Source organism: Babylonia areolata, chromosome 31 (genome assembly GCF_041734735.1).
Source record: "Babylonia areolata isolate BAREFJ2019XMU chromosome 31, ASM4173473v1, whole genome shotgun sequence".
NCBI lineage: Eukaryota > Metazoa > Mollusca > Gastropoda > Neogastropoda > Buccinidae > Babylonia > Babylonia areolata.
Genome location: NC_134906.1, coordinates 26,011,328 through 26,023,529, shown reverse-complemented (window position 1 = coordinate 26,023,529; position 12,202 = coordinate 26,011,328). Strand labels below are relative to the sequence as shown.

Below are 12,202 nucleotides of genomic sequence, written 5' to 3'. Positions count from 1 at the left end.
AAGACACTCAGTACGCAGTACAAGAGAGGGTGGGTGTGTGGTGGTGGAGAGAGACACAAGATGCATGGAGGCTGGGGCAATGGGGTGACAGCAGGGAGGAAGGAAAGAATATTAAAAAAAAAAAAAAAAGAAAGAAAGAAATTAAAATAACAAGACAGAGAGAGAAAGAGAGAGAGAGAGAGAAAGAGAACTCAAACATTTTAATGACAAGGCCATTTTGCCCATGTCAAGGGGGGGGGGGGGGGGGGGGGGATCGGTAGGTAGGGAGCACAGGAACAATTTTATACAGACAGCAGTGTGAAGCACAAGTTATCGCCGTGAAACATGCATGTCTGCATGAACCCAAAAGTGGGGGGTTAAGCAATTCATGGAACATACAGATCAATTCATTCACAGAGGCAGAGAGACAGAGGATGGGGGGGGGGGGGGGGGGGGGGGGGGGGTTAGTGTGTTATTTGCAAGTGTTAAAGATCCTTCATAATGTAATGCAAAACCACAAGAATACAGAGAGGAGGCAGTGTAGATAAGACAGGGGTTGGGGGGGAAGGAAGGAGAGGGTGCAGGGAAAGCGGGGAGGGTGCAGGGGGGGGGGGGGGTGAAGGAGGGAAGGGGTGGGGGACCAAGAAGAAGACTGAACAAATATGGAGGACGGGGTAGAAAGTGGAAAAGATATATATATACACAGACCTGAGACATTTGGAGGACACAATGACACAGTGAAGTTTGCCAGCAAATAAACAACACCAAGGACAGTTGGGTGGGTTGGGTTGGGTTGAGGGGTGGGGGAGGGGGGGGGGGGGGGTGACACCAGGAATTTGGAGGAAAATGACACATGGAGTTTTGAGGGGAAAAAAAAAAAAAAAAAAAAAAAATGACAGAGAGGAAGTCTGGAAGAAAACAAGGTGCGGGGAGAGTTCGGAGGAAAAACCACAAGGGGAGGCAATGCATTCAGGCAAGACTTGACAAGCAGACGACGGATCACAACTCCACAACATTCCAAGCTCCGTTGATACTCACTTTGACCTGATGAACCCCAAACAACCACCAGAGAGGGGAGATAAAGGGAACAAGGGAGAGAGCAAAACAACGGATGAGCACACAAAATACCACTGACACATTCCTGTTCTGACCAATATCAACCTTAAAAAACAAATGACAGAAAATAACACACTATCAAACAGATCTCTGTGAACCAGTATTCATTTAACAACAAACAACAACAGAAAATAACACACTATAAAACAGCAACAGAAAATAACACACTATCAAACAGATCTTTGTGAATCGGTATCCATTTAAAAACAAACAATAACAGAAAATAACACACTATCAAACAGATCTTTGTGAATCAGTATCCATTTAAAAACAAACAATGACAGATAATAACAAACTATCAAACAGATCTTTGTGAACCAGTATTCATTTAACAACAAACAAACAACAACAGAAAATAACACACTATAAAACAGCAACAGAAAATAACACACTATCAAACAGATCTTTGTGAACCAGTATTCATTTAAAAACAAACAACAACAGAAAATAACACACTATAAAACAGCAACAGAAAATAACACACTATCAAACAGATCTTTGTGAACCAGTATTCATTTAAAAACAAATAAACGACGACAGATAATAACACACTATCAAACAGACCTTTGTGAACCAGTATTCATTTAAAAACAAACAAACAACAACAGATAATAACACACTATCAAACAGATCTTTGTGAACCAGTATTCATTTAACAACAAACAAACAACAACAGAAAATAACACACTATCAAACAGATCTTTGTGAATCAGTATCCATTTAAAAACAAATTTAAGGACGACAGATAATAACACACTATCAAACAGATCTTTGTGAACCAGTATTCATTTAAAAACAAACAAACAATGACAGATAATAACACACTATCAAACAGATCTTTGTGAATCAGAATTCATTTAAAAACAAACATCAACCAGTATTCATTTAAAAACAATAACAGAAAATAACACACTATCAAACAGATCTTTGTGAACCAGTATTCATTTAAAAACAAACAAACAACAACCAGTATTCATTTAACAACAAACAAACAACAACAGAAAATAACACACTATAAAACAGCAACAGAAAATAACACACTATCAAACAGATCTTTGTGTACTAGTATTCGTTTAAAAACAAACAAACAACAACAGAAAATAACACACTATCAAACAGATCTTTGTGAACCAGTATTCATTTAAAAACAAAAACAAACAAACAACAACAGATAATAACACACTATCAAACAGATCTTTGTGAACCAGTATTCATTTAAAAACAAACAAACAATAACAGAAAATAACACACTATCAAACAGATCTTTGTGAACCAGTATTCATTTAAAAACAAACAAACAACAACAGAAAATAACACACTATCAAACAACAACAGATAATAACACACAATCAAACAGACCTTTGTGAACCAGTATTCATTTAAAAACAAACAAACAACAACCAGTATTCATTTAAAAACAAACAAACAACAACCAGTATTCATTTAAAAACAAACAAACAACAACAGATAATAACACACTATCAAACAGACCTTTGTGAACCAGTATTCATTTAAAAACAAAAACAAACAAACAACAACAGATAATAACACACTATCAAACAGACCTTTGTGAACCAGTATTCATTTAAAAACAAACAAACAACAACCAGTATTCATTTAAAAACAAACAAACAACAACCAGTATTCATTTAAAAACAAACAAACAACAACAGATAATAACACACTATCAAACAGACCTTTGTGAACCAGTATTCATTTAAAAACAAACAAACAACAACCAGTATTCATTTAAAAACAAACAACCAACAACAGAAAATAACACACTATCAAACAGATCTTTGTGAACCAGTATTCATTTAACAACAAACAAACAACAACAGAAAATAACACACTATCAAACAGATCTTTGTAAACCAGTATTCATTTAACAACAACAACAGCAAACAAACGAACAGTACGGAGTGATGGCCTAGTCATTTCCACAGCTACATCCATATGTATCCATACATCTGTCACAAAGTCTATAAACAAACCAATATGAATTAGAATATCATCCCAAACTGACAGCTACAGGGAAGTCAGCTGAAGGGAAAGTCTCTTTTTAAGCGTTTTTTTTTTTTTTTTTTTTTAACCTGAATAATGAACAACAATTTTTCTTTAATTTCATTTTTAAAAGAATCAATAATGGCAAAAAGTGTAGTAACTTGTCCATTAATGCATGTTGCTTAAATGAAAGAAAAAAAAAAAATTTGCGAGACCAGATAATAAAGGTTGGCATGTGTATGATCTGGAGTTTGTTTGAGTAGTTGTTATTGTTGTTGTTGTTGCTTTTTTTTGCTCACTGCTGAATAGTTTCACCTCTAATTTTTTAAACAAACTAAGTAAATGAAATGTTTAAAAAGAAACACCAAGAAAACAAAATAATCCCAAACAAAATATATATATATATATATAAAAGAACCAAAATTCTCGTCCACCTATGAGAGGTAGAGGGGAAGAAAAGAAAAAAGAAAAAGAGAGGGGGAAAGAGAGGGAGGGACAGACAGACAGACAGAGAAGCAGATGACATGTACAGAGACAGTGAGAGAAGAAAAATAGAGAAAGAGAGAGAGATAGACAGAGAGACAGAGAAGCAGATGACATGCACAGAGACAGTGAGAGAAGAAAAATAGAGACAGACAGAGAGACAGACAGAGAGACAGAGAGAAGCAATGACAGAGAAATGGAGAGACAGAGAACGACCAACGTCACCAAGGACAGAAAAAAAATGAGACAGACAGACAGACAGAGAAAGACAGACAGAGAATGACCAAACACACACACACACACACACACACACACACACACAAGAAAGAGACAGAGAAACAGGGAGACAGAGAATGACCAAAGAGACAAAGGGTGACAGAGAGAGAGAGTAAGAGAGGGGGAGAGAGAGCGAGTGAGAGAGAGAGAGTGAGAGAGAGTGAGAGAGAGAGAGAGAGAGAGAAAGTGAGAGAGAGAGAGTGAGAGAGACAGAGAGTGGGAGAGAGAGAGTGACACAGAGAGACAGAGTGTGAGAGAGAGAGTGGCAGAGAGAGAGTGACAGAGAGAGAGAGAGAAAGAGTGGGAGAGAGAGTGACAGAGAGAGAGACACACACACACACAGAGTGAGAGAGAGAGAGTGGTAAAGAGAGAGTGACACAGAGAGAGAGAGTGGGGGAGAGAGAGAGAGAGAGAGAGAGTGGGAGAGAGAGAGTGAGAGAGAGAGAGTGACAGAGAGAGAGAGAGAGTGAGAGAGAGTAAGAGAGTGTGAGAGAGAGAGAGTGGGAGAGAGAGAGAGTGATAGTGGGAGACAGAGGGAGAGAGAGACACACACACAGAGTGAGAGAGAGTGGTAGAGAGAGAGTGACAGAGAGAGAGAGTGGGAGAGAGAGTGACACAGAGAGAGACAGAGAGAGAGTGACAGAGAGAGAGTGACAGAGAGAGAGAGTGACACAGAGACAGACAGAGAGAGAGAGAGAGAGAGAGAGAGAGGCAAGATCACACACAGTGAACCAAAGGAAGAAAGAGATGCAGAAAAAATATTTTGCAAAATATGTAATTTTAAAAAAAGTGAGTAAAATAAAATCTAAAAAAGGGTGTGTTTTTTTTAAAAAGTAATAAAATAAAGTGAAATAAAAACAAAAAGTTAAACAAAAAAAGATAAACAACAACAACAAAAAAGCAACAAAAATGTATAAAAAGAAAAATAACAAGAGGCAAAGCCTTCAAGACTCACTTGTGCTTCATGCTTTATCCTGTAAAAGAATCAGTAGGAGGGGGGAAAAAAAAGAGATTTTAAAAATGGTTGAAAAGTACTCTGTATTAAATATGATGGATAAGCTTGGGAGAAGAAAAAAGAAAAGAAAAGAAAAAAAAATGTAATGTTTAAGATGAGAAAGATCAGTTTAAAGCAAATTAAGTCCCCTAGCATTAATTACAGAGTAATTTCCCTTTTTTACTATCTGCACCAAAACGTTTGCAAAATAAATAAAACTTCCATGCTTAGCAAAAGAAGTTCCTGTTTGAACAAAAAATGATAATTATGACTGCTCCTGTTGTTGGGTCAGAATATCAGATCAAAGTGCCAAGTTTAGAGAATACAAAAAATATAAATATAACAGTAAATGCAGTTTACATATAATTAGGCTTCTTTTTTTCTTTTTCTTTTTTTTTTCTTTTTTTTTGTGGCCATCCCAGAGGTGCAATATTGTTTTAAACAAGATGACTGGAAAGAACTGAATTTTTACTATTTTTATGCCTAATTTGGTGTCAACTGACAAAGTATTTGCAGAGAAAATGTCAATGTTAAAGTTTACCATGGACACACGGACACACACACACACACACACACACACAGACAACCGAACACCGGGTTAAAACATAGACTCACTTTGTTTACACAAGTGAGTCAAAAAAAATGCACACAAAAAAAGTATAAAAAGATTTAAAAAAAAAAAAAAATTTTTTTTTTTTTAAAAAAACAAAAAAAAAAAAAAAAGGCAACAAAAATGTATAAAAAGATAAACAAACAAATCCAACAAAAATGTATCTTTAAGAAAAAAAAAACAAAAAAAAACAAAACAAAAAAAAACAGGACAGAAAAAAGACACCCACAGTGGCCAAACCCACAGGGAGTGATGAACTGAAACGTAACTGGTACGTTACCAGAATTCCACTCATCTTAAAACAAGGTTTCGAAAGAAAAACGTCACAAAATAAAACCATGCATGGCCAATTCACTCTTCAATCAATAATACTCCACATGACAAAGACTAAAAAAAAAAGTGTGTCAAAATTATATGACTGAATCGAACAACACACACACACACACACACACACATCCTGGAAGACGAAATCCATCTTCTTGATCATTGTATTAAATATAAAACCTTAAGGCAACAATTTTTAAAGGATATTCAAAATTCGAATAACACAGGACATATTCCCAGTCAGGTGATGCTAACAGATGATGAATATATACAAACAAGATTGGGAAAATTTGTTTATCAATGCTGCTGCAATTTACTGCATTAACTGATTGATTAATTGTGTGTTTTTCATTCGTTCATTCATTTACCATTGCACTTGTGTCTTATAAACCTTACGGTTTCATGACAATAAAATCTATTCTATTCTATTCTATTCAATTCTATTCACACACACACACACACACACACACACACACACACAGAACAATACAAAAAACTCACAGAAGACACTGTGCCAGAGTGTGTGTGTGTGTGTGTGTGTGTGTGTGTATCTGTGTGTGTGTATGTGTGTGTGAGTGTGTAAGCACGTGAATCTGATGAGTTGTGACATTTTGTCCGTTTCAAATTCAAGTTAAATCATTAACTTTATTATTTCATCCTTGATCGCTAGTGAGTTTTTGTGTATATATATGTGAAGAGCTTTGAGCTATTTAGTACCATCATTATTAAAACCAACAGAATTTTTAATTCACCTTTTTTTCAACTGAACAAAAGACAAGCTAAGACTTAATAATAATAATAATAATGGGAAAAAACAACAACAAACAAACAAAAAAACATGGAAATAATCAGACAGAACAAGATTGAAAAATGAAATTGGGGTGAGAGAAAAAAAAACACATCAGCATTCAGGAACTGGAATTTCAGACAGAAAAGCATGCCAATGACCTGAAGTGTCCATAATATCTGGTTCCCCAACCCATCCCTTCCATCGCCCCAATAGCTTATATAGGTCTGTGTACGGAATTAGGGTGCATTCATTTCTTTCATTAAAACAGGGGGTGAGGAAAACTATACATTTTTCTGTATTGATATATTTTTGTTCTTTAGAAATGTGTGGGTCTTGAAATAGGTGTTTCTATTTGCAAAAAGTATTCGTTTAATTTACTAGTGGAATGATGGCCTAGAGGTAACGCGTCCGCCTAGGAAGCGAGAGAATCTGAGTGCACTGGTTTGAATCACGGCTCAACCGCCGATATTTTCTCCCCCTCCACTAGACCTTGAGTGGTGGACTGGACGCTAGTCATTCAGATGAAACGATAAACCGAGGTCCCGTGTGCAGCATGCACTTAGCGCACGTAAAAGAACCCACAGCAACAAAAGGGTTGTTCCTGGCAAAATTCTGCAGAAAAATCCATTTTGATAGGAAAAACAAATAAAACTGCACGCAGGAAAAAATACAAAAAAATAGGTGGCGCGACGTGCTCTCCCTGGGGAGAGCAGCCCGAAATTCACACAGAGAAATCTGTTGTGATAAAAAGAAATACAAACAAACACAAATAGTTACCTAAGAGATTAGAAAATGTGAAAAAAAAAAACACACAAAAAACAAACACCCAAAATACCCCACCTGATTTTTTTTATTTTCAAAAGACAAAAAAAAAAAAAAAAAAAAAGGTATGCTTGACCTACAACGCACAGTGAAGGGGCAATCAAACTGCTGATCATGTGGGCAAGAAATGGAAGAAGAAAGAGAACTGAAAGAGAGAGAGAGGGAAAACTACATGGCACAAGAGAGAGAGAGAGAGATGCGAGAGAGAGAGAGAGAGAGAGAGAGAGAGAGAGAGAGAGAGAGAGAGGGAGAATGCGAGAGAGAGAGAGAGAGGGGAGAATGCGAGAGAGAGAGAGAGAGAGAGAGGGAGAATGCGAGAGAGAGAGAGAGAGGAGAGCGAGAGAGAGAGAGAGAGAGAGAGAGAGAGAGAGAGAGAGAAGAATGCGAGAGAGAGAGAGAGAGAGGAAGAATGCGAGAGAGAGAGAGAGAATTGAGCAAGCTGTCCACCTTACTTTCCTCAAGACTGGCAGCTGTGTTGCCTTTTTGTGATCGGCCGTAGAATACATCTGTCACAGTAAATCCTTGATAGATAAGCTCTCTCTCTCTCTCTCTTCCTCTCTCTCTCTCTTCCTGTGTGTGTGTGTGTGTGTGTCAAATAAGTCTCTGTGAATTTCTTGATGATCAAAAAAATGTTCCAGTCCCAATTCTGGACGTGGTGGTAACTAAGTGCTGCAGGCACTGGAGAAAAAAAAAAAAAAATTGACCTGATTTCATCGCATCTTATGTTTCCAGTTTCGAGAGATGCCGCAGTGCGTAGACTGACCACAGTACAAAGTCAAATGTCCTTTCCCTTGATGAAAGTCTCAATAAACTAAAAAGCTTGGACCAGCCACAATTGGGTGCTGGTGTAGAATTTTCTTTCTTTTTGGGAAGGGGGGGTGGGGTAGGGGGGGGGGAGAGATTTTGTTTTCTTCACAACAGTCTCTCATACAATGGCTGTCACTCAAGAACAAACACCAGACAAGTATGTCACAAATAGAGGCAGAGAAGCAGAGACAGACATAGACACAGACAGACAAAGACACAGAGACACAGAGAGAGACACAAACTGAGACAAAGACGCATACAAAGACACAGACAGATGCAAACAGAGACACAGACAGATGCAGACAAAGGCACAGAGACACAGACAGAGACACAGACAGATGCAGACAAAGACACAGAGACAAAGTCAGACAAAGACCCAGAGACCCAGAAGAAGACAAAGACACAGACAGACGCAAAGACACAGACAGACACAGACAGAGAGACACAAACTGAGACACAGACACAGACACAGAGACAGTTGCAGATAAAGACACAAAGACACAGACACAAAGACACAGAGACACAAGATGAAGACAAGGACAGTGACACACACACACACACAGAGAAACACATGCAGACACAGACACACACACAACCACAGAGAACAGTGCCCCCACCCCACACCCTCACCCCCCCCCTCCCACCCCCTCCCCACCTCCTCCCTACCCCCATATTCCCCCCACACTCCTCACACCACCACCACCCTCACCTTAGATGAAGCGAAGATGCCAAGGAAGCCGCGGTGCTTCTTGCTCTTGTTGGACGCGGAGATGGAGGAGGGGGAGTTGTTGCTCTTGGTGTTGTTCTGGTGCTCCGTGCCCCCGCCCCCAGACTGGCTGAGGTCCTCGAAGGGCAGGTCCTGGGGGATTGGGAACCCGGACTTGTGCCGCTCCACCACCAGCTTGGAGTCCTGGGAGAGGAAGAAGAAAAGGAAGACAGGAAAACTCTTCAATTCAATTTCAGAATTGTACACGAAAACTCCGTATCGGCGACACAGAGCAGTGCCCCTGCAGAACAGGCAGCCAGACAACAGAACGTCTGCTGCAGGTCTGCCCACTCCACCAAGCGCTCCGAGAGAAAACCTCGCCCGACCCAATCCCAGCAGCCCGGAAGCTCTACGGAGGACTGGAGGACCTGCGACGTACCTAAACTACAAAACTACAAAACTAGGACAGCAATACCTAAACTGCAATACCAGGACAGCAATACCTAAACTACAAAACCAGGACAGCAATACCTAAACTACAAAAACCAGGATAGCATTACCTAAACTACAAAACCAGGACAGCAATACCTAAACTACAAAAACCAGGATAGCATTACCTAAACTACAAAACCAGGACAGCAATACCTAAACTACAAAACCAGGACAGCAATACCTAAACTACAAAAACCGGGTACCAAAACTACAAAAACCAGGACAGCAATACCTAAACTACAAAAACCAGGTCAACAATACTACAAAACTAGGCCAGCAATACCTAAACTACAAAAACCAGGACAGCAATACCTAAACTACAAAAACCAGGATAGCATTACCTAAACTACTAAACCAGGACAACAATACCTTAACTACAAAACCAGGACAGCAATACCTAAACTACAAAACCAGGAAATAAAATACCTAAACTACAAAACCAGGACAGCTATACCTAAACTACAAAACCAGGACAGCAATACCTACACTACAAAACTACAAAACCAGGACAGCAATACCTAAACTACAAAAACCGGGTACCAAAACTACAAAAACCAGGACAGCAATACCTGAACTACAAAAACCAGGACAGCAATACCTAAACTACAAAACTACAAAAACCAGGACAGCAATACCTAAACTACAAAACTACAAAACCAGGACAGCAATACCTAAACTACAAAAACCGGGTACCAAAACTACAAAAACCAGGACAGCAATACCTAAACTACAAAAACCAGGACAGTAATACTACAAAACTAGGACAGCAATACCTAAACTACAAAAACCAGGACAGCAATACCTAAACTACAAAAACCAGGTCAGCAATACTACAAAACTAGGACAGCAATACCTAAACTACAAAAACCAGGACAGCAATACCTAAACTACAAAACTACAAAACCAGGACAGCAATACCTAAACTACAAAACCAGGACAGCAATACCTAAACTACAAAAACCAGGTACCTAAACTACAAAAACCAGGACAGCAATACCTAAACTACAACAAGAGAGGCAAGGCCTTCAAGACTCACTTGGATAAATTAAGTCCCCTAGCATTAATTACAGAGTAATTTCCCTTTTTTACTATCTGCACCAAAACGTTTGCAAAATAAATAAAAATTCCATGCTTAGCAAAAGAAGTTCCTGTTTGAACAAAAAATGATAATAATGACTCCTCTTGTTGTTGTGTCAGAATATCAGATCAAAGTGCCAAGTTTAGAGAATACAAAAAATATAAATATAACAGTAAATGCAGTTTGCATATAATTAGGCTTCATTTTTTGGGTTTTTTTTTTTTGTGCCCATCCCAGAGGTGCAATATTGTTTTAAACAAGATGACTGGAAAGAACTGAATTTTTCCTATTTTTATGCCTAATTTGGTGTCAACTGACAAAGTATGTGCAGAGAAAATGTCAATGTTAAAGTTTACCACGGACACACAGACAACCGAACACCGGGTTAAAACATAGACTCACTTTGTTTACACAAGTGAGTCAAAAACCAGGACAGCAATACCTAAACTACAAAAACCAGGTTAGCAATACTACAAAACTAGGACAGCCATACCTAAACTACAAAAACCAGGACAGCAATACCTAAACTACAAAAACCAGGACAGCAATACCTAAACTACAAAACCAGGACAGCAATACCTAAACTACAAAAACCAGGACAGCAATACCTAAACTACAAAAACTGCGACAGTAGCACCTGTACACTGGGACAGCAGCACCTGTGCTAAGGACCTGAACACAGCAGTACCTGCGCACCGGGACAGCAGTAGCTCTGCACCTGTAACAGCAGTACATACCTGTGCACTGTCAATGCTGGCGGAGGCCTTGGCCATGCCCTCTATGCAGGTGCCGATGATGGGCAGGACGTTCTTCTCGATCTCCGAGCACTGCAGGATGCACTCCTGCACCTTGTGCACCCGCTTCTCCTCCATGTCGTGCAGTTGCTGCAACAACAGCCGTGCTGAGTGAGGGGGGAGGTCAGCACAACAGCTGTGTTAAGTAAAGGGGGGGGGGGTTTGTCAGAATAACAGCTGTGTTAAGTAAAGGGGGTGGTGGAGGGGGGGGTCCAGCACAACAGCCATGTTAAGTAAGGGGCGAGGTCAGCACAACAGCTGTGTTGAGTGGGGGGGGGGGGGGGGGGGGGGGGGTCAGCACAACAGCTGTGTTGAGGAGGGTGGGGGTGGAGGTGGGTCAGCTGTTGTGTGTTGAGTGAGGGGGTGGGGGTGGAAGTGGGGGGGTCAGCTCAACAGCCGTGTTGAGTGAGGGGGGAGGGGGGTCAGCACAACAGGCGTGTTGAGTGAGGGGGGGTGGGGGTGGGGGTCGTCAGCACAACAGCCGTGTTGAGTGGGGGTGTGGGGTGTGGGGTGTGTGTGAGCACAACAGCCGTGTTGAGTGAGGGGGGAGGGGGGGTCAGCACAACAGCCGTGTTGAGTGAGGGGGGAGGGGGGTCAGCACAACAGCCGTGTTGAGTGAGGGGGGGGGTGTCGTCAGCACAACAGCCGTGTTGAGTGGGGGGGGGGGGGGGGGGGGTCGTCAGCACAACAGCCGTGTTGAGTGAGGGGAGGGGTGGGGGGGTTTGTCAGCACAACAGCTGTGTTGAGTGAGGGGGGAGGGGGGGTCAGCACAACAGCCGTGTTGAGTGAGATGGGAGGGGGGGTCAGCACAACAGCCGTGTTGAGTGTGTGTGTGTGTGGGGGGGGGGGGGGGGGGGGTCAGCACAACAGCCGTGTTGAGTGTGTGTGTGTGTGTGTGTGTGTCGGGTCAGCACAACAGCCGTGTTG

At 40.6% G+C, this 12,202-nt stretch overlaps 1 protein-coding gene and 1 long non-coding RNA gene across 2 annotated transcripts in view; one reads left to right on the top strand and one right to left on the bottom strand.

The window, feature by feature from the left end:
- Nucleotides 1–12,202, bottom strand: part of LOC143276158 (formin-binding protein 1-like) — a 91,103-nt gene that overhangs the window by 16,741 nt on the left and 62,160 nt on the right. Inside the window, exons 8-9 of the mRNA XM_076580579.1 lie at nt 11,219–11,365; nt 8,915–9,115 (exon numbers count right to left, since the gene is read on the bottom strand). Of these exons, the coding sequence (XP_076436694.1) occupies nt 8,915–9,115; nt 11,219–11,365 (348 nt within the window). The remainder of the gene's footprint in view (nt 1–8,914; nt 9,116–11,218; nt 11,366–12,202) is intronic.
- Nucleotides 7,037–12,202, top strand: part of LOC143276160 (uncharacterized) — a 60,941-nt gene continuing 55,775 nt past the window's right edge. Inside the window, exon 1 of the long non-coding RNA XR_013053511.1 lies at nt 7,037–7,115. This is a non-coding gene — a long non-coding RNA (uncharacterized LOC143276160). The remainder of the gene's footprint in view (nt 7,116–12,202) is intronic.